Source organism: Artemia sp. Qi Xiang Cuo, chromosome 18, assembly GCF_049724085.1.
Source record: "Artemia sp. Qi Xiang Cuo chromosome 18, ASM4972408v1, whole genome shotgun sequence".
Classification (NCBI taxonomy): Eukaryota; Metazoa; Arthropoda; class Branchiopoda; order Anostraca; family Artemiidae; genus Artemia; species Artemia sp. Qi Xiang Cuo.
In genome coordinates this window covers 46,380,161-46,404,279 of record NC_142811.1, presented here as the reverse complement: position 1 = coordinate 46,404,279, position 24,119 = coordinate 46,380,161, and the positions used below count along the sequence as shown (strand labels likewise).

Genomic DNA, 24,119 nt, shown 5'->3' with positions numbered 1-24,119 from the left:
CAAGGAATTAGACCAAGGAAAGACCAAGGGGTGTTGGTCTAGCAACGGAGCGTGCTGATGTCAATCGAATTCCCCTAGGAGATGATAACGAATCCTGGGTTATTTCTTCTGATAATGTTGTTAGGCATAACGTTTTTATAGTTTTATCCCAGCATGATGTTACCACCATTTAGTAAAGCTATTCTAGATGAAGAATTTTTTTTTTTAATTAGCTTATGTTCTCCATAATAACCTAATATAGCCCAAACTATTGTCTAATCAACAGAACTTAGTTTAATCTTCTAAAAATGCAAAGGATAAGGAAAAAAATTACCAGTGTGTCTCCTTCTTGAGATGAATTTAGTATCGGATTCTTCATTTTACATTCTTATTGAATCCACGAAGTGTGTTCAAGAGAATGTAAGCCAAGAAATGGTCTATACTAAATACAATAGTAGCGATAATGTTGGGAAGATAAGAAAGTATAAAGGCTCAAAACGTCTACCACGAGCGTCAAAACCTTAGGATGATCAAGCTTTTTTTTCTACCGATTAATCGATTAATTCGTTTGTTTCTCTTCCTTCTCTTCCTTTTTGTTTGATCAAACATTTACATATACTTAGATAAAGGAAGAATTGCAATATGGATAAAAAACTTTGCCACCAGCATTATATAACTACCCGTTCTTTAAAGTCTGTGGTGTTTATATTAGTACATTTAATTCGCAAGACCTTAATGTAAATTCATGTTATTGGTCAATTCTTCAGTTATCATAAACTCGTTGTAGAACTAACACCCTCAAAGAAGAAACATTGGTCAACTATTTTTTTATCACCCTCCCCTCATTCAAACCAGCTAACTTAGAATTTCCCAAGCATTCTAAGTAGGTATAAAACGTTTTTATAGTTTTATCCCAGCATGATGTTACCACCATTTAGTAAAGCTATTCTAGATGAAGAATTTTTTTTTTTAATTAGCTTATGTTCTCCATAATAACCTAATATAGCCCAAACTATTGTCTAATCAACAGAACTTAGTTTAATCTTCTAAAAATGCAAAGGATAAGGAAAAAAATTACCAGTGTGTCTCCTTCTTGAGATGATATACTTGGTTTGGCTACATCTATTCCATTATGCCTAACAACATTATCAGAAGAAATAACCCAGGATTCGTTATCATCTCCTAGGGGAATTCGATTGACATCAGCACGCTCCGTTGCTAGACCAACACCCCAGATTCCTATAAATAAATATAATTATTTCTGTTATTTAAGGAAATGAAACTTCATATATTTCTTTAAAACATCGTGCAAATATCTCGGGCCATCAAGAGCGGGGGGGGGGGGGATTTTCACGAGCCTCAAGCAATATACCTTCTTACGGAAAATTAAATTAGTTTTACTTTCTTTTTATTTAGCTTCTAATCAAAACATTTTTTTATTCAAAATTTTGTTTGAATTCTTTTCTTGACTTAATAGAAAATTGATCAAAACAGATCTACTGGGGAATCGCTGGAGAAAATTTACATTATAGTAAAAAAAACATAATTGCAAAGAAAAGCCAGGGGATATTGAAGGCGATTAATTGTTTCAAATTCAGAGTCACTGCTATGACCTATCATTGATTGGCTATCATATTGCTATAAAAAAAAAGCAGAGACCGGAGGTAAGAGAAAGGTCAGGATAGAATTTATGTATCACAGGAGTCCGGTGTTGGTCAATTGATGGCCCTGCAGCTATTCAAGAATGTGGATAAACTTGGTAGCTCCAATAAGAGACATTCTGCTTGCTCTTTGAGAGAGGAAAAGGAGCAGAAATATTGTTAGCGGGCACAAAGTACACTGTAAGAAGATCATATTTGCATAACTAAAAGACAGAATGTATTTGTTTTAGGGAAGAAAGACCAGAAAAGGGCCAAAAGAGGGTGAAAGAAAAATCTCGTCTTTATTAGCATAGTGTAAATAAACTTTAAGAGAGACAATCATATTTACCCAGGAAGAATTCCGTCTCCAGACTGAAAGCAAAAAAAAAAAAAAAAAAAAAAAAAAAAAAAAAAAAGTTTTCATACTATACATACTATTTTCATGCTATTGTTTTCGCACTATTCATTTTCCTTTTTTTTCTTATGGGGTTTCATCTCCTTTTAGATCTAAACAACATTAATTGTTGTTTTTTTTATAGCTAAAAATAAAACTTCATGGTCCTCCAAAAAAAACTCTTATGATGCTCCTCCAAGGAACATAAAAAATAAACAATTTAAACATAATTTAAATTTCTATATTGTGGCTATTTTTTTAGCAATTACTTAGTAGTTGTAGGAACTACAACACACACAATATATATATATATATATATATATATATATATATATATATATATATATGTAGTACTGGGAGCGTGGCGGCGAAGCCGCCTGGCCCCGGCACTCGTCACAAGGCAGGCTTCTATGTATGGATTCTCATTGTTGCTTGTATTCTAACCACAGACAATTTGAAACAATTTGTTGTCTTTTCATACTGCAGTCTTTTCAAAGATATTTGATTATAAAAGCAAGTCAGATTTCTAACAACAATATCAATTAAGATTCAAACTTTTGGTTTTCTTTATTAAGGTTTTTAAATTGTAGTAATCTCTTGTTAAAATATATACATGTATTTTTGCAATTACCAGCCACCAGGCCCTCACACTCGGCACTCGGCAGGGTTCTATATATGGATTCTTATTGTCACTTGTCTTCTAACCGTAGATAATTTGCTGTCTTTTCATACTGAAGTCTTTTCAAAGATGTCCGCAAGCAAAGTCCGATTTCTAACAACAAGTCCGATTTCTAACAACAATATCTACTATGCTTCAAACTTCTGATTTCCTTTAGTTTTTGAATTGTTGTAATCCCTTGTTAAAATATATACAAATATTTTTGCAATTTCTAATAAAGATATGTACTAAGCTTGAAACTTTTGGTTTTCTTTCTTAAGATTTTTGAATTGTTGTAATCCCTTGTCAAAATAGAGAATCTTTTCAAAGATATTTGATTAATAAAGCAAGTCCAATTTTTAACAACGATTTCTACTAAGCTTCAAAATTTTGGTTTTGTTTTTTAAGGCTTTTTAATTGTTATAATCCCTTGTTAAAATATATACAATTATTTATACAATTACCAGTTTTGGCTCTCTACGTAATTTAATGTCTTTTCATACTGTTCAAAGATATTTGATTATTAAAGCTAGTCCGATTTCTAACAACGATATGTACTAAGCTTCAAACTTTTTGTTTTCTTTTTTAAGAGTTTTTAATTGTTATAATCCCTTGTGAAAATATAAACGAATATTTTTGCAATTACCAATGTTTTGCTCTTTGCGCAATTTAATATCTTTTCTTACTGAGGTCTTTTCAAAGATATTTGATCATTGAAGCTAGTCCGATTTCTAATAAAGATATATACTAAGCTTGAAACTTTTGGTTTTCTTTCTTAAGTTTTTTGAATTGTTGTAATCCCTTGCCTTTTAGAAAAACATTATTTGCTATGATTACAAACTTTTGTTTTTTGGGCCTTCCTACTAACATTATAAAACTAGCTGCATTGAGACCTATAAGCTTTATCACTTAGCGAGTTGATTTTATCTAACAAAAAACAAACTAGTTATAAATTTTCAGGTATTTTTCTAGTTTGAATTAAAACATTAAAATTATTCCTCAGGCAGTGTAAATATTTCTGTAATTGGCATAATAACTTTAGCAATTCTGAACTGAACTTAAAAATTTTTCAACTTCTTTTCATGTCTTAAAAAGACATTGCTTATACTTACAAGAAAAGAAATTTGGTAATGATGTTTTTCTAACAACGATTTCTTTTACGCTTCAAACTTTTGGTTTTCTTTTTGATGGTTTTTTATACTGAAAAAAACTGATGTATATAAAAAATGACGTCACTCACATAATTTTTTTTTTTCAAAAGTTAAGATCTTCACGAATTTTCTCAAACTTCCGACCTATCCAGATCGTTTTTTAGGCCAGAATATACCAGGATGCCAATTTTCCAGAAAAAATATGGAGCCGTTTACGAGAAAAAATACATACATACATATGTAAATAAATAAATATACAATTGTTACTCCTTTAAAAAAGATATATATATACATAATAGTAGATTAGAGCTTACTACCTCCTTGTTGAATTTTAACTTCAAAGTAGGCTTTATCTTGCAATATTGGGATGGAAGCTAAAGCTGCACCGGAGCCACATATTCGGGTACCATTTTTTATAATGACTACTTCTTGACCTGCAAAAAAAAGGAAAACGAATGTAAACAGGTTTTGATGCTTTAAAAAAGGTGGAGGACTCTTCTCCCCCCTAACTAGCCTGTCAGGTCAAATTACTGTGCTGTTATGCATACATCACGCACAAGGGGAAAATACCGTTCAGAAGACAATGAAATTGGGAAGTCTGTAGGCAATTTAACATAGAAATGAGGTGTAATCATATCATTTAAAGACAGAAGTATAAACAATGAAATTAATTCGTTGCACGCAGAAGATAAGAACACTGGAATCTGTACGGAGTGTATGTTAACAGCCATTTTGATAGAAAAAAAAATATGCAAGCTATGATTTTTAAAGACTTCTAATGACTGAATATCAGCTCTTTATTATACGGAGCGCATTATGATTTATACAGGGGTGAATATAGTTAGCGTTGGGGTGGTTTTGGAATGACGGAAAAAGTCTAAAGCTTAAAAATTGTATCTTTATGACCAAATAATTTCCCAAAAAGTAACATTATTTGAATCAAACATCTTTAACATATCTTCCCCAACACCAGCATCCGATGCATTCTATTTATGACATGCGAATACATAGTCAAAATTATCGCACCAATACCTAGTAAAGTGCTGCAGCAACTACGGCCCATAGGTCCCAGTTGGGAAACAACATAAGACATAGACATAGACATAGACATAGGTTTATTAAGATCGAACAGCGTAGCCATGGCTAATTTATGTCGTCTTTACAACACTATGATAAAAAAAAAAAAAAAAATACAAAGAACACTATAAAAACACTAACACGTGAATTCAAATAACACTAAGTCTTGTTGTATGCTTCAACGAAAAAGGGGACAAACGTGTTTTTGTAGCGGTTGGTCCTGCAGACAAGGGGTTGTAGCTTCGACTGGGATCTGGTTCTTTGGTTAACAGGAGCATCAGGTGGGAGGATCAGTCTGTGATGGGGCGAAGATAGCAGTGACTTGCCGAGGGACATGATCAGTGATAATCGTCTGTCGCTGAGAGATTCAAGGTTCAGTTCTTGCAAGAGTTTGTTGTAGTCGTCACTTCTGTTACCAACGATTATGTTAACAGCTCGTTTCTGCAAAGATTCAAGGTCATCGCAAAGGTAGTGGATGCTCTGGACAAAAGGTCCCCAGACAGCGACGGCATATTCGAGTAGAGGTCTCACATACGTAATATAGGCATTTTTTAGGCTTTGAGTGTCGCAGCCAAACCTGCGCATCAGGACTAGGATCTGAAATGATGCATTGCCAGCCTTAATAACCTTCTCCACGTGTTCGGTGAATGTGCAGTCCATCGATAATGTGACTCCGAGGATTTTTGCAGATGGAACAATAGGGAAAGGGACTTGCGGGAATTCCAGATCACGTTTTAAGGGGCAAAACCTGAGAATCATTGATTTATCTGCATTCAGTGTCAACTTGTAACGTTCACAGTCCTCAGAGAAGGATGCCAGAAGGGTCTCGCTGAACTGACGTTCGATTACACCTTCTCTCACGAGGTATTTGAGGACAAATGATAAATCGTCGACGAATTTGAGTCGCTCTTAGAAATTCTGACGGAGGAAGTTCATGAGGGAGATAAATATGAAACCAGCAAGTCTTGTAACCTGAGGGGTTCCAAAGGTAAGTTTAGACCAGTATGAGATCAAGTGACCTTCAAACAATGGAAATACACACTGCATTCTGTCCTGAAGGAAGCTCATCACTAATGCAAGAGACCGCTTCTGTGCGCCCAGTGCTCGCATATTTTTTGCTGCCGTAAGATGACAAATCAGGTCAAATGCCTTCCTGAAATCGGCGAGAGCTAGGTCGATGAAGGTACTGCCCTTGTCAAGCCACTTAAAGATAATGTCAACTAGGCGCACGAGGTATATCAAGGTATTGCAACCTTTGAGGCCACCATACTGGTAACGGTCTATGTTTTCCCGCGTTTGCTTGAGCAATTCACACAGGATGAATGACTCGGTGACTTCTGCAAAGGTAGATGTGATTGATATCGGTCGTAACTCGTTGCAAGATTTGGGTGTTTTAGTCTTCGGTATAACACGCACAAATGCGCGTTTCCAGCACGACGGGAAAGTTGACTGGGCGAAACATTCGCTGATGATGTGTCCAAGTGGCTTGGCGAGGATAAGAGAGAACTCTCGTATTAATCTTATAGGTAGCTCTTCAGGAAAAGAGCTACTGGATGGACACAACTTGTTCAGCTCATTGAAAACTTGATACTCAACTATTTCGATTTCACCTTCGTCAGGGCATATTGACAGTAGATTCTCTATTTCAGTGTTAGTTGGGGCAGGAAAGGATGTACAAATGTCAGTAAAGTAATTGTTGACGTCTTTTGCACTCACGAGTGACCCATCATCATTCAGAATACGGATACTGGATGATACTGTTTTTCCAGCAATCTGCCTCACTAGACGGTGCCATTTACGGGGATCCTTTTTTATTTCAGGGTCCAAAAGGGATTTTCCGAAGGACTTTCTTGCCTCGCGACAAAGGCTAACGATTTTTTTCTTAATAATCGTAACGACGTTGCGTCACCACTTGACTGCCTTACAGAGGTTTTTTTGCGAATCAGCTGTTTTATTTTTGGAGTGATCCAGGGCTTGTCAGATTCGATCACGACAAATTGCTTTTCCGGGAAAACTTCTAAGTATTTCTCATAGAGTAGGGACTGAAATATTTCTGCTTTCCTGTTGACATCGCTTTCGTTGTATACTTCGCTGAAGCAGTGAGTACCGACCCACATTCCGTGCGTATTAATAGCAGACTTCGTGATAGGTCTCCGGAGTACTTTTATTTTTTTAAGCTTCCTGATTTCACTTTTTGCCTTCATCAGCAGAGTGTGATGGTCCGATTTGCCCAATGGCCCGTTCGAAGACACGTCTTTGTAATATGGAGCAAGGTTTGTAAGAATAAGGTCAAGGGTACTCCCGGTCACATGGGTGGGTATCTTGACCACTTGTGACATACCCAGCGTATTAGCAAGCCATTGTTTCTTTGTTTGGTTGAAGTCACCAGCTGATATGAAGCCCGGGCGGCTATACCGCTGACGTAATGTGTCTAACGTAGACTGAAGGTAGGATACCAACAGCCGTCTGTTCTTGGCACTTTCAGGATAGTAGATACTTGCAATAATGATGCAAGAGACATCTCGTGGTAAATGTTTTGGCTTGCATAATGCCCAGATCGCTTCATGGTTAGGATCATTGAAGTTATCTAAATATTTGCAGGGGATATCATCGCGTACATACAGGGCAACACCTCCGCCAATCCTGTCTGTTCTAGTGTTCAAGAAAACCTTGTAACCAGCCATCCTTCCACTTGTTTCGTCGAGCTGCCATGTTTCGGTAATTGCGGCGATATGGATATTATTCTGACGTAGATAACATTTTTGTTATTGACGATAACATAACATTTTTTGATCAGATTGAACTTGAACTTTGGTTGCGATCCACTAATGTACTTTGGTAAATGTTATGATTACATGTACTTACGAAGCTCTCCCCTCTACAGGGATCAGATTACATTTAGACACCAAAAAATTGCAACTAGAACACTAATTATATCTTTCTACAATGTCTCATTGGAATAAGAAGTCTTCTTCAGGTAGATGGCCAGACGAAAAGAGATTAGATAACCCTTTGCATAACACTCACAGAGGTGGGAACAGGCACAGGCTCTCAAAAGGTACCATTATTGCATTACATCTTACTCACCACTAAGTGATGTTGATATTTGACTACTCCTTATGAAAGATGTCTGAGAAAGGGCCACAGATAAAACATGTAATTTGCATCTATGTTTAGACGACCTCGCGAATTTCTACCTTAGACAATGCTTGCAGTATCATCAGGTTTCATAGCTCATACAGTAACTGTTGTTTTTAACTATCAGTTATCTGATCATTTGTACACAAGTTACTTTGTTCCATCTTCTGTTCATCAGAGAATTCTTCTTGAGCCCTCAGAGGAAGGGCTTCAATTGCCCACCCTAGATATTTTCACTCCCACTGGAGTTCAATAAATACCTTTTTTGATATTAAAAAACCGCACCCCCTCCCTATATTTTCTTGAGTTGATACCCTGGCCTAAGCACCTACATATATCATCACAACTGATCTTGGATTGACTAAGCCCAATTGATTGACTCAGTAGATTCTAGCCTGAATTTAATTATTGTCCAGTTCTATTCTCTTTAAAAGTCCCTGCTACAGATTAAAAATGAGGTTCTGGTTTGTCTTACCTTAAATCGCAAATACCAGCGTGATGAGGTGGCGATGACCACCTGTAGATTTCTTGCTGGTGATGATCTCTAACACCCAACAAACGTGCTGGTCTCTTCTTTGAAACCAGGGCAGATAGAATTTTTGCAAGGGTCTCTAATACAGCACAGGAGAAAAGGTGTAAATAATTGTTTCACTGCCCTGGAGTTCAGCAGCTTTAGAGTGGTTATTACATCCCCTCTAATTCGCCATGTCTAGACACCAAAGCCGCGCTGAAATAAACTTCAGCGGCGGCGGACACAATTATGCCGGTGGTGGCACGCCACCGGCGATGTCGAAATTTTTGGCGGCGTATCGCCGAAAAATTATCGGCGCCGCGCCGTCAATTTATCGGCGTTTCTTCTATTTCTAGAATTTTTTCGGCTAATTTTAAAAAGTTTTGAAAACTAAATTAGTATCAAATTTTATCAGAATTCAGTCCACAATTACTTTTTAGCTTCGTTACCATGACCGAACCTCCGGCAAAATAAGGACAAGATATCAATCTTAAATTCTCGCAAATTTTTTTTTAACCCAAATAATAGACAGCAAAACCTTAAACTACCTGATATTTGAATTAATCCGACAAAATAGGTATTTTAAAATTGAATTTAGTTTAAGTCCTGGACCTAGAACAAGACATATGTACTGGCACAGTATTTCCATCGCTAATTTTTGAATCTTCGTAGGAATATAAAGTTTATATCTTGCTCAATGGCTGCATTTCCTGCTCTTGTCTCTTTGATTCCGCTTCTTTGACTACCCTTAACCTCTCATTCTCTATACTTCTTAAACTATTATTTCTCATTGCTTCAAGATTGAATCCTCTCACTTAAGAGTGATATAATAAAAGTTTCAAATCAAACGTTTCAACAAACTCCTTTGAGAATGAAAGAGCTTATTTATTATCCTTCCCATCTCAGCAATTAAGGTACTGCGGTTGTGGACGTCCTAGAACATAGTGGGTAAGCATATCAAACGATAAAAGTTTTACTTTAGCGTATAGGGTTTAATTATTTGATTTATTTTTTTTACATAACCAATTTTCAGAAAATTTAGGTGTTGTTCTTTGTCGTTCTTTAAGAACAGTTTGCTCCAAGGTGTTAGAAGAAAAAGACAAAATTTTGCAAAGAAAAGCTTTTATATGAAAAGAGGCAACATCTTATAAAGAAAAGCATTATATATTATTAAATTTTTAATTCTGACTTTAAATTTCAGAGTTTAATTTGAACTAAGTTTCAAATTCCCTGTCTTGTCATTTTAGTAATCAGATATCTTTGAAAAGATAACAGTATGAAAAGACATTAAATCGCTTAAAGAGCAAAAAAAAAGACTGGCAAATGAAAAAATATTTGTATACATTTTAATACGGGATTACAAGAATTCGAAAACCTTAAAAAAGAAAACCAAAAATTTGGAGCTTAGCCGAAATCTTTTTTAGAAATTGGATTTGCTTTAATAATCAAATATCTTTGAAAAGACCGCAGTATGAAAGACAGCAAATTATCTGCGGTTAGCAGACAAGTGACAATGAGAATTCATATATAGAACCCTGCCGTGTGCCGAGTGCCGGGGACCGGTGGCTGGTAATTGCAAAAATACTTGTATATATTTTAACAAGAGATTACTACAATTTAAAAACCTTAATAAAGCAAACCAAAAGTTTGAATCTTAATAGATATCATTGTTAGAAATCTGACTTGCTTTTATAATCAAATATCTTTGAAAAGACTGCAGTATGTAAAGACAACAAATTGTTTCAAATTGTCTGTGGTTAGAATATAAGCGACAATGAGAATCCATAGATAGAAGCCTGCCTTGTGACGAGAGCCGGGGCCCGGCGGCTTCGCCGCCACGCTCCTGGTACTATATATATATATATATATATATATATATATATATATATATATATATATATATATATATATTATATATATATTATATATATATATTATATATATTTATTATATATTTTTATTATTGCATGAGGCTCGTGAAAATCCCCCCCCCGCTCTTGACGGCCCAAGATATTTGCACAATGTTTTAAAGAAATATAAGAAGTTTCATTTCCATAAATAACAGAAATAATTATATTTATTTATAGGAATCTGGGGTGTTGGTCTAGCAACGGAGCGTGCTGATGTCAATCGAATTCCCCTAGGAGATGATAACGAATCCTGGGTTATTTGTTCTGATAATGTTGTTAGGCATAATGGAATAGATGTAGCCAAACCAAGTATATCATCTTAAGAAGGAGACACACTGGTAATTTTTTTCCTTATCCTTTGCATTTTTAGAAGATTAAACTAAGTTCTGTTGATTAGACAATAGTTTGCGCTATATTAGGTTATTATGGAGAACATAAGCTAATTAAAAAAAAAATTCTTCATCTAGAATAGCTTTACTAAATGCCACCCAAGGTGGTAACATCATGCTGGGACAAAAGTATAAAAATGTTTTATACCTACTTAGAATGCTTGGGAAATTCTAAGTTAGCTGGTTTGAATGGGGGGGGGGGGGATAAACAAATAGTTGACCAATGTTTCTTCTTTGAGGGTGTTAGTTCTACAACGAGTTTATGATAATTGAAGAATTGACTAATAACATGAATTTATATTTTCGTCATGTGAATTAAATGTACTAATGTTTATGATAATTGAAGAATTGACCAATAACATGAATTTACATTAAGGTCTCGCGAATTAAATGTACTTGTTCCATATTGCAATTCTTCCTTTATCTAAGTATATGTAAATGTTTGATCAAACAAAAAGGAAGAGAAGGAAGAGAAACAAACGAATTAATTGATTAATTGGTAGAAAAAAAAGCTTGATCATCCTAAGGTTTTGATGCTCTTGGTAGACGTTTTGAGCCTTTATACTTTCTTATCTTCCCAACATTATCGCTACTATTGTATTAAGTATCGGATTCTTCATTTTACATTTTTATTGAATCCACAAAGTGTGTTCAAGAGAATGTAAAGCCAAGAAATGGTCTAAACAAACACCACTGTGTTTGTTGACATGCACGAAGAAAAAACCTAAGAAAAAAAATCTGAATGAACTACAAAACAATATGCTGTGATGTAGGGACGTATGAGCATTAGGTTTGAAATCTGCAACCCTTTTGGGTGGCATGAAATTAGAAAAAATTACGAAACATACAAATTTTAGGGAAAATCTTGAATAAATTGTAAAAAGAAAACTATCTTAAGATTTCTGGTGTGAGAGGGTCCTGAAAAGTTCATTTATCCTGTCAAAAGTGTCTGAGGATTATTCTAGTTGGCTCAGAAGTTGGCTTTTAATTGAGTTCAAGTCCATGAAAGCTAGTTGTGGCTTAGTCCAGTTCTGGCTGTTATGACTGGATTTAATTTTTTAGTAATTTTTAATTTATGAAATGTAGGCCTATTTTCTATTTATGTTCAAATCAATTTTAAGGTATGTGGTCCATTAATTTTCGCCCAGTGTAAGTATTGCTTTTTGTGCCATTTAGAAAGCATTCACATTGTCTCAACCTCTCAATGCAACTAATTATAAAATGGTACTTGCGTTAATATTAATTTTTATATATGCAAATCTGCAGCTAAATGGTTTAATAAAAATAAGTGGCTTTTTAACTCTATATCAAAGTCACAATACAACATATCCAGTTTTGAAAGAGCTAATTGTTTATATTTTTATACCTTAATTCTCAAATAAAGATAACCCTAATCAGAACTGTTAGCAGAATTTTGATTTTTGGTGGTTTTAATCTTTTCAATGGTGGAGGGCTCAACTCTGATGAATTTTTGTATATTTTACCTTATGCATAATCAACCAATACATTTTACCCTATGTATTTTAGAAAATTTGCTTTCAGATAGGGGGGGAATAGGAAAGTCGCTTTGGATAGGGCTATATATATATATATATATATATATATATATATATATATATATATATATATATATATATTTGTTGAGCCTTGACAATCATCTTCTAATATGACAACCGTATTTAATTCTGTACTTTTGACAGTGGTTAATGGCTATAGAATCTTTTATTTACATTACAAGAATACGAAGTGGAAAGTTATATATGCATTAGCATATGATCAAGTTTGACATTTTTCTAAAAGACATCATATAAGAATTATTTGATCACATTTACGCAGGTGACGAAATGCCTTCACTGGTGATATGCTGCTAGTGCTGTAATTATCTTATCTGATATTTGAATACTCACAATGCCTTCTCTTAAAATAATTAAGGGAAGGTTCCTTTGGATATCTTGCATTGTGGACTCATCCCACATGGTAAAAGTGCATTGAACAAAGCTCTTTTTGAGCTTACATTAAGTCAACTATTTTTTTATCCCCCCCCCCCCATTCAAACCAGCTAACTTAGAATTTCCCAAGCATTCTAAGTAGGTATAAAACATTTTTATAGTTTTATCCCAGCATGATGTTACCACCTTGGGTGGCATCTAGTAAAGCTATTCTAGATGAAGAATTTTTTTTTAATTAGCTTATGTTCTCCATAATAACCTAATATAGCCTTAATTGATTAATTGGTAGAAAAAAAAATCACCAATCTGGTTCTACATCCAATCTAGACCATATTGTTAGTTCTAGTTCTTTGCCAGTACATGAGGTTCTTGTCCTTCCAAATAATTTCACTTTGGATCATTTCCCAGTTCAGTGTATTATCAGTAGGCCTACCTTGTTTTCTGCTTCAAATAATTCATTGGTACTCACTCAGAGGTGGCATGAGGTTCCGGTTTGGTGTAAAATTGATAAAGAAAAGTTTCGAGATTCTTGTTCTGTCAAAAATTCACGTACCATTTGAACTACTTATGAAATTCTCTTATTGTGATGAAAGAGATGCGCGGCTATGTCTTTATATTTATTACACCAAACTGACCCATGCTCTTCTGTTTGCTAAATCTCAGGGAGTGCCCAAGTCTCATGCCAGGCAAGGAACTCAAGAAAAGGGATGGTCTTCTAACCCTGTTACAATTAGCATGCAACCAAGCTACCTTCTGGTGTGGGATATGGAAAGAATGTGGTAGATCATGCTCAGGAGTAGTTAAAGAAATTAGAGTTGCATCTAAGCATAGGTTTGGGAAGGAGCTTGCTTGTCACCACACACATTTGAAATCTGAGCTTTCTGAAAAAGTAACTAAAAATCCTAATATGTTATGGAAAATGTTTGATAAGAAGGAGTCAGTAGGTCCCAAGTCAGATATCCCATCTTTAACATGGATAAACTATTACCTTTATGAGTTTTCAGCCCCAAAACAGGATCTTAACATTTCTGTTCAAGAAAAGCTTTCATCTTTCCTCTCATCAATTCCAGATACAGATTTCCTAGTTACCCAATCTCAGGTTGTGTCTGCAATCTGACAGTTGAAAAAGAAGAAGTTGGCTGGAATTGACCGTGTATCTGCCCTTCACCTTAGTCAGTGCAGCCTGACTTTCATGGGACACCTAACTCTTCTCTTTCAGATGATCTTCATCACTGGACTTGTACCATTAAAATTCAGTACTGGGTTGCTTAGGCCAGTCCCAAAGAAAGGAAAAAGTACTTTGGAATGTGCTTTGTTCAGACCAATCACAGTGGCATAAATGCTTAGCAAAGTCTTCAAACTTTGGTCATTGATGAAATCCAGGAAAAATGCTGGACTCCCCCTTCCCAGTTTGGGTTCCAGAAGGGTCTTGGTTGCAGCCACGCCATTTCTGCTTTGGCTTCAGTCTTGATTGACACTGATGAATCAAAGGAGTCCATTGTTATACATCTACATGATGTCCACCATGCCTACAACTCACTTCTCCATGACCAACTCATTCTGGATATGGGAAAGAGAGGTGTACAGAAGGACATCCTACTACCCATTAAAGACATGTATGACCACCTACAGGCTGAACTCCTACTTCCTGGCCATGGTCAAGCCCTGACTGAATATACACCAGATGTGATACTGTCCTATGAGGGAATCCTGTTGTCCCAGTAAAAAAGGGTGCTAAACAAGGATCAGTCACATCACCTTGGGCTTTTAATGATTGTATTATTGAACCACATACTACTATTTAGACAACAAGCATAGTTTGTGGCATAGACATGCCTTGAATTTAACCCACAGAAGTCGGATATTCTTCTGTTCAACTGGCGCCAAGAAGAGGTCTCGTCTGTGAGGCTGGGAGAACTGTCTGTAGCCCCTGTCCCAAAAATTATTTACCTTGGTTTACCAATTGGAAAGGATCTCAAAACTACCCACTCCCTTCTTATTGATCATCTTGGTAAATGCCTGGCTTTTGCTTACAGTAGAGTAGTTTCATCTAAAATCCATTTTAACTGTTTAATTTTGGCTCAACTTTATAATGCAGCATCCCTTCCCCATTTCCTGTACCTAAGCCTATTTTGGAGAATTTTTCCCAAGCCAGAGAAAAGAAAGCTCAGATCTGCATTTTTTAAGTATGCAAAGTTCTTGTTGCAGCTCCTGCCATGGACAAGAAATTTGCACCTTGTTAAAAATTTTAAAATTGCAGACCCAATGGCAGCTATAATTGAACAAATTAAATGCTGCAATGAGAAAGCTTCTTCCCACCCTTGGTACCATTTGCAAAGGCAGTGAATTGCTGTCCATTTAATTTTGTTTGCCTGTTTCTTGTCATATTTAGTATCTTGTTATATTTAGTCTTTTTACTGTCTCTTGTCTGTATTTGTTTTTTTTTTTAATTCACTGATGATTATTTGGATTATTTTGATTTAATTTTTTACCAATTATGGCTTGATGCAATGATGCTCATATTGCTTATGTTTGTTTAGTACTTGGGAGTTCAGTACACTGCAGTGCAGTGTATCATTGAGGTTTTGTTTCTTGTCTTTGTAATTTGTTTGATGTGTTTTTTTTTGTGTGTGTGTGTGTGTTTTTTGTTTTTCTTTTTTACTGATATTCCATCTTTTGTACCTTTTTTTGATGGGTAATAAATAAATAATAATATATATATATATATATATATATATATATATATATATATATATATATATATATATATATATATATATATATATATATACTGAACATATTGAGATTGCAGATCTCAATATGTTAGTATTTAGGTCAGGTTGATTTTTAAGGTGTTGCTTCAGAAGTGTTTAGAGATTCTACAATTGTCTGTCAAAAAGGCAATTGGGTCTAAATCATTCTCAGAGTTGTACTGATTTGATGGGAGGTCAACAACTGTCTTATAGATTGATTGGCACAGGAAGCAGGAAGAAAAGAGAGTCCTATTTTATAGTTAGGCCAACCAGAAACACTCTGAAAACAACTTCAACAAATCCTAAAATGCCTACTTGTATCACTTCCGTAAATGCTTCAATTTACTCTACTCTAACCCCCTACCCCTCCTTAATGTGGAAATATAGCCTATTGCCCAAATTTAATGTTTTCTATGCATTTTTCATCAGCTGACTCTTTTCTTTCAATAGATTTTATGGTGAAGAAGCATCATCAAGAAATGGTAAAATCTGTGGAGAACATAAAATTTAGCCTAGGCTATGTATTTATATACTAGGAACAATGGGTAAAGTGAAGCGGTAAAGTTCTACCAAATCATTTTATTGAGTTAGGAATAAAGTGAATACACCATTCAATGCCTTTTTTTATTCTTATTACAAATATAATAAGAATTTCATTTAGAAATTAATTTCACCCCCCCCCCCCCATATATATGCCAATTCAGGGTTAGGTTGTAGAAATATATACGCTGAATTGGCATATATAGGGGAGGGGGGCTGAAATTCATTTCCAATAGAAATGATGGTAAAGTTCTACAAAATCATATTATTGAGTTAGGAAGAAAGTGAATACACCATTTGATACCTTTTTTTTATGCTGATTACAATTATAATAATCATTTCTATCGGAAATAAATTTCAGCCCCCCCCCCCTATATATACCTAACCTAACCGGTAAAGTTCTATGAAATCATATTATTGAGTTAGGACAAAAGTGAATACACCATTCAATGCCTTTTTTATGCTGATTATGAATATAATAATCATTTCTATCAGAAATGAATGTCAGCCCCCCCCTATATAGGCCAATTCAGGGTTAGGTTAGGTATAGCCTGTATAGGGGGGGGGGGCTGAAATTCATTTCCAATAGAAATGCGTATTATATTTGTAATCAGCATAAGAAAAGGCATCGAATGGTGTATTCACTTTATTCCTAGCCTAACTCAATAATATGATTTGGTAGAACTTTACCAAAATGATTAATATATTTGTAATCAGCATAAAAAAAGGCATCAAGTGGTATATTCACTTTATGCATAAGTCAATAATATGATTTGGTAGAACTTTACCAGTGAAGCACTTTTAGGAATGATATAGCCTAAGTATGGTCAGTATTTAAAAATCTTTTTCTTTTGAGGAGGAGTAATGCAACACAAGGACCCAAACAAAATTATTTTCTTAAGGAGCAACTCCAGATATCCTGTAGGCTAAACAGAAATTTTTTGAATGCATGCCAAGATTTAGATAATTAGGCTATAGTGTTTAGTCCTAAAGGGTGGACAAACTGCAATAACCACTTTCTACCAAATTGTTTACTAGTAGGCCTAGCCTATGAAGATTGTGCAACCAGCATTGAGCCTAAGCCTACCTGTTTGTGATGCATCAATTGAAATACTAGGCACCCTCCTTCTTACAGGTCGAGGTGGAGCAAGTCCCGGGTTTAGCTGGCGGAAGCAATTTTCAAAGCAACAGAAGATAGACATTTCTTTGACAAATTCTTGTTTGCTCTAGTTCAACAGAAATTATTGATGATAACCTATATTTCAATGGACCATAGACAAACGAAACGTGTGTCCTGAGTTTCAGATCATTTGCCCCTCTTCTTTCAGGGTTAGGCCTAGTTTCAGTCAATTAGACCTATTAAATAATATTCATTTGGAAGAGAACTTCTTCTGCTTCTTTAAGAAAACAACTTTGGCTACAATCTCCAAGATCCACATGCATTTATTTTTCCATAAAAGACTTTTTTCTGCCATCCGTTTTTAGAGCCTTCATTGGGACGGCGGAAACACAAATATTAGCTAATAACAAAAACTATTAACTAACAGTTAACTAACATTATTGTTAACTAACACTTCATAGAAACATAAACAACTGTCAGGAAATTAAAAAGAAACATAAGCTTGGAAGTAAGGCGTGGAAATTTCAAGGATTGTTTGCGAGGCAAAGAAAACCTCAATGAAAAAAAAAAAAAAAAATTGATGACACATTGGTCAAGCCAGAATAGCCAAGGAAATTTTCATCTCAAATAGCTGAAAAGTTTTGTTTCCTATTTGTCGGGCAAAGATTTGCCAAAATACTTTTGCAGTTCCAATTTCCTGATAAGTTTTACAAAAATAGAAACTAGTCCTCCTGCTTTGTTACGTTATCTTGTTTTGAATATTGTGCTTCAAGTTCTCTAACTATGATTTGGTTCGTTGGAGAAACTCCCTAATAATCTTAACTACCAGTTTGTCTTAGGACAGCGAAAAACAACCTTAAAGCTAACGAAAATAAAATAGAAAACAAAACTTTTTACATAATAATTCCAAAATTACGTGCCTTACAAAGATACAATTTTTGTAGTTTGGAACCCCCTGCTAATCTTCATCCAGGGCACCTTTTAGTCAGAAAACTTTCTATTTAGGCATTTTAAACAATATATACCTTATACAGGATATGCCATGTACACCTTTAAGGGCACCAGCAGAAAATTTTCCGGGGGGGGGGGGCAGACCCCAACATAGCAGTGGTGGTTGGGTGACAGGGAATATAATTCAGGATATTGTTTCGTATGAATAGGTTTATTTTTAAATACTTTTAGGAAAAAAACTCTCAAATAAAAAGAGCAATTAAATTGCATGCAAAATGAAACAAAATATAGTAAATTTTAAGCGACAAGGGTTCCTGGCAAAGAGATCATTTTATTTAATCAATAGTGCATTTAATTATTATGTATTTAATCTTAAAAGAAAATCAAACTCAAACCCAAGTTACAGAAAGATTTATTTCTTCCGTAGATTATAACAGATGTAGACTAGTCTTTATGCAATTTCCTATGCCTTAGAATAGTTTACAGAAGTAGAGTAACTTAAAATCATCCTTCCTCCATATATACCACGTTTTGATTTTATAACGACCATATAAAATGTACCTCCTTCATAACAGGACAGTTCTCTCCCATCGAACTTAAACCCTTATATATTCAGACGTTAAGAAAAAATAGAATAGCAAAAGAAAAACGAAATTTGAACTTACTATCCAGCTATCAAATTGACCGTCTTTCTTTTTATTGTCCTATTCAACTAAATAAAATGAACAGGTTCAAAAAAATTTCTGTCACAAGAGAATCTTATCAAATAGTTTGTGATAAAAAACTGGAGGTAAAAAGTGACTTGTACCGATATTCACCAAAACTAAAATTGGGATTCTCATGACAATTGCTACATCGGCAGTATTGTTTTTTTATGATGATTCTAAATATATATAATTCTTTCAGTTTATTGTTACCCACCCAAAACAAAAAACCTGAGAAAATTTGCCTGATTTTTGCAAAAAGGAGAAACACCCCCCAAAAAGCAAGCGATTTTATTGAAAATCCCTTTTATTAGATGCATCGTATCAGAGAGCCTTACCGTAGAGGTTTCAAGCTCCAATCTTCAAAATGTGGAATTTCGCTTTTTTTCAGAAGAAACATCGTCGATGCATTTTGTTTTTTCCCATGGGTGATTGTATCAAACCGAAGGTTCAAGATAATTGGGAGGGAGCTCATACAAACGTAAATTTAAAGCTTTTAATAAGTGACCTTTTTTAAAGCTATTTTTAAGTGACCTTTTTTAGCCAGGTGAAATTCTTGTTTTCTGCCATTTTAGGGCACCAAACTACGACTTTTCCCCGAAGAGGACGAACTTGTAATCAATTTAAAATTCTGAGAAGCGAACTGATTTAAAAGTATCAATAACTATATTTTAGGCTTCCCAGTCGCAAAAGAAGTATTGCCACACGATGGCAGTACTGGTTCAACCAAGTTGATTTGCTTTATTTGTACAAAGCTGGCTATTAGGAAATACCCCGGGGGAAGGCATCTAACGCTACCACAGTTTTGCTTTACTAGGAATTTCAATGCAAGCAATTGTTGATATTCTCTTTTTATACATTATAAAAATGCTTTCTTGTTTCCCAGCTGGATTCGACGTCCAAATAAAAAATCTAATTCATCCATATATCATACTGAGCATATGTGGTCACTACATTTAACTAAAGATTGTAACTGACATATCTATTCGTTCTTTTAACACAGTTATTGCCCTATTTCTAGCAAAGTAAGTTTGGTACCAAAATGTAGTTGATTCTTCAGAAAATGCGCTTTAGGTTCATTTATTTCTATGTTTTTACATATCTCTAGAGATACGTTTTACATATTTCCAGAGATACGTTTTACATATCTCTAGAGATACGTTTTACATATCTCTACGTTTTTTCAGAAAATACTCCTAAGGAGAAGGTGCTTACAAAGTCCTTCCTATGTGCTCTCAAATGTGCTAATTTGATAAGTATATTGTTTTTTGTCCTTCTTTTTACTACTAGTGTTTAATAAAATATTCCATTGACAATAGGACTTGAACAATCAACATGTAAAATCTAAAATCGAATTTCTATATTTTCGAACATGCAATTCATGGTGTAGTTGTAGTGCATATCGTGCTGGCTGCTAAATTTTATACTTTCGCGCATAAGATTTTCAATTCTTGTGATTTTAAGATTTTCGTGCATAGCTCTACTCATTTTACTCAGTTTTTCTGTGTAGTTTATAACTCTGCTTATTTGAACTGCCACTATGAGTACAAATATATAAAAAAAATCTACTTTAGATCTTTATCTAAACCGATGACTATACAGTTTTTAGAATAGTCCTTTTAAAAAATTAATTAAAAAAAGCTTCCACAAAACGAATTTTTCAAAGAAAAGTAAAGAGCTCTATTTAGCCAAAAATGAGTTGAAATAAATTCAAATAATCTTCCAAGCCTAACACTACCACAAACCACTATTAATAAATAAATGAAACTCAAAATCAACAGAAATTACAATATAAAGCCAAGCCAAACTCAAAACGAGCAGAAATTAACATGAGTGGGGCTGATAACCCCCATGCCTTCTTAAGACGAGAACATAATTTGCGCTTTACTGAAAAAACAACAAATAACCGTGGATTGTCAGTTTAACTGATATATACTGATATTTATTCTTTAAAGTTTCGATAATTTTTTATTTATGAAAGTAAAAAAGTGAAAACACTTAAAATTTATTTTGTTTTCAGTAAAAGGCAAATTATGTTCTGGTCTTGAGAAAGCATGGGGGTTATCATCCCTACTCATGTTTTGAGTTTGACTCGGCTATTTATTGTAATTTCTTTTGGTTTTGAGTTTAATTTATTTATTAATAGAGGTTTGTGATAGTGTTAGGCTTGGAAGATTATTTTACTTTATTTCTGCTCATTTTTGGCTAAACAGAGCCTACATTCTTTTTATTTATCTAAATTGTAAGAGCAGTTTAAAGAAACATTTGTTATAAAGCATAATGGGCTAATTGCATAATTGTGGGGGCTGACAGGCACAATACAAAATTTTCCAGGCTTTTTTATTAAAAAAAAAAAGATTGGCGGGCAAGCAGCCTTTCTTTCAAGCCCATTCATTTTCCAAACGCATCCAGTCAAAACTTTGAGACAGCCATTTTGTTCAGTATAGTAGAACGGTCCAGCAACTTTTTCTTCAGGGGTATTCGGTCCGTCAAACCCCCTCCCCCCACAATTATGCAATTGGCCTATTATGCTTTAAAACTAAATGTTGCTTCAAACTAAATCATGGTTATGGTTGCCAATAAGAAACCTCGGCAATATATCGAGAACAACTGGGGGTATTAAGTTGAGACTTTTGGGGCTACTACTATTAATACTTCTGCTCTTACAATTTAGGTACATAAAAAGAGTGTAAGTGTATCCAGATTGTCACAGAGGATAGATTGAATCTTTTAGGAATGAAATTAAGTTTTATTTTGATTAAAAACTGTAGAAAAAGTTTCTCCAACATACAAATATTTTGACTGGATGCATTTGGAAAATGAATGGGCTTGACAGAAAGGCTGCTTGCTCTCCAATCTCCTTTTTGGAATAAAAATGCCTGGAAAATTTTTGGTTTGACTAATCTTACATATTCACATACGATTAAATTGTTTCGTACCCAAACAGACACAGAAACCCAGGCTACAGCTCTAAATATTGCGATCTGATGCAGTTAATAGTCAGTTATGTCCTCTTGCATTATGTGGGCCTTTCTAAAAAGTCAAGTTTGGTTAATTTTAATGAAATAAAATAGGATGAATACAAAATAGTTTAGAAACAAATTGGGGCTATATATTTGCACATTCGGGGGTTGGGGGTAAAGCATAGCATATATTAAATTCGTAACCTAACCTAACCTAGGTACCTTCCCCCCCTAAACCCCCAAAACAACAGTTTAAATATCGTATACACAATACAAACCACGCTATCATTGTATTACTCTATAGAGATATAAAATACAACTCTTTAAAACTCTTTATTTTATAAACTCTTTGGGTTAACCCGTCAAAAACGGGTTTTTCGTGACTGGTTTCCTTGTAAAGACCCACATAATGCAAGAGTACCGTCAGTTATTTAAGAGTAGGCTACTCAAGAAAATAAATTCGGTAGACCATTCAATATTTTCAAATTTCTGAGTGCTTATTAAAAAAATGGGGTCTTATCAAGATTTAAAAATCAAACACCTCAAATAATTTTATAAAATCTTTTTACATCTTATATACGTCTGTATATAAGATCTTTTTACGTCTGTATTCACAATAAAAATAGATAAAATAATGCAGAACAATTGCTGATATATGGATAATATTTAGAACAGCTTTATTGAACAATATGTAATAAAATAAGCGCAGCATTTTAAAAAGTGTTTCTAAAGAAAAATCTGCCTGTTTTTTCTAATATCAGCAATTTCTAAAAAGCTGAATCTCCTATCTAAGGCTTACGAATTAGTTTGTCATTCCGCTATAATTTTCATATTCAAATTTACTGTCGTCACCAAGTTTATCCTCAAGTAAGCCTGTAAATTGGACGTACTCTTACTCTATACACAGAGAATTCATTCCCTTGTTCCAGTTCCAGAATTTGTATGAGCGTATATGGACTACCATGCAGTCCTTTCACCCCTTTGATTTTGTATCTTCAATCCTTCTATTTCTTCAGCTCAGCAATGTTTTCAGAAATGGTCAGCAGTAAATCTTTATCTTTGTAAAAACAGCACCTGAAAATTAAAAAATACACTCCACTAGGCATGTCATTTGTAGCCATGATTTTGATGATGGGTTGTGGGAAGCGCGAGTACCTGAACTACCTGCCCCCTGCAATTTAAGGCCAATAGGCCGGCCGGTACCAGTACTGTGCTTCCTACTCATTCTCGCTCTCTTCTGCACTGTAGAATTCTATCAATGTTCCATTGTCTTCTTCATGATCGGAATCATCAAATTATAGATTGGTCTTTCAGTGTTAGGATGTTGTTGTAAACTAATGATGGTATCAAATGTTTCTGGAACACCAATTTTCTGGCACACACAAAAAGATCACAAAAGAGCTTACATCTCGAATTGCCAAGGCTTCAGCACTTGTTGGGAGGCTTAGCAGCATCTGGTGAAAGCCAAACATAAGCCGATTTACCAAAATGCGTATCTACAATGCGTCAGTCAGCACCGTCCTGCTTTATGGAGCGGAGACGTGGCCAGCTGCCAAATCTATCCTCAGCGCCGTCGATGTCGCTCAGACGAAACATCTCCGAAGAATCGAAAGACTTCAGTGGACTGACCTCGTTAGCAACCAGACTCTCCTATCACGCACGGCTCAAACTCCTTTCTCGACGCAGCTTGCCCAGCGTAGTGTTCGGTGGTACGGTCACCTCATTCGCATGCCACGTGACGCCCCAGCACGGGTCGTATTTGACTTTGACCCCATCCTACATGGCGGGAAACAACCCAGAGGACGCCCACCCACTCGGTGGAAAGACAAAGCCAATGAATTCCTCACACAAGCCAACATTCCAGTGGAGGAAGCTATGATCGTGGCAAGCGATAGGTCAACCTGGAGGCACCTAGTCTCATCGTTCTCTTCGCCGAACCCTCGGCAGGAGCCTTAAATCAAGTAAGTCAATTTTCTTGCAGCTTAACTTAATCTTTGTGATTTGTGGTGCCAGTACTAAACACTCAAAAAAGATATGTTGGGGGGTTTCCACTGATGTTTTACACCACCTACACAGTGGTGAATGATGAAGATTCCATTGGAATCGAAGAGAAATCCTTGTGCCTGGACAAGTAACAACAGTGTTGTCAGGTTTTTAGCATAACGCATAGCCCAAACAGGAGCAATCACTAGCCCAAAAACAGCGAACGCTATTATAACCCTATTATAGCGCTGTTATGGGTAAAATGAGGAAGATATACAATCGGTATATCAGATAACCTACACATAAGTA

General features: G+C 35.1%; 1 protein-coding gene across 1 annotated transcript in view; it reads right to left on the bottom strand.

Annotated features, from left to right (window-relative positions):
- The window catches only part of LOC148941561 (SPRY domain-containing protein 7), a 28,056-nt gene extending 10,580 nt beyond the window's left edge, over positions 1–17,476 (bottom strand). The window contains exons 1-3 of the mRNA XM_089103961.1: positions 17,177–17,476; positions 4,140–4,256; positions 1,058–1,218 (exon numbers count right to left, since the gene is read on the bottom strand). Of these exons, the coding sequence (XP_088960087.1) occupies positions 1,058–1,218; positions 4,140–4,256; positions 17,177–17,291 (393 nt within the window). The 5' untranslated portion in view covers positions 17,292–17,476. The remainder of the gene's footprint in view (positions 1–1,057; positions 1,219–4,139; positions 4,257–17,176) is intronic.
- Between the last annotated feature and the right edge of the window lie 6,643 nt (positions 17,477–24,119).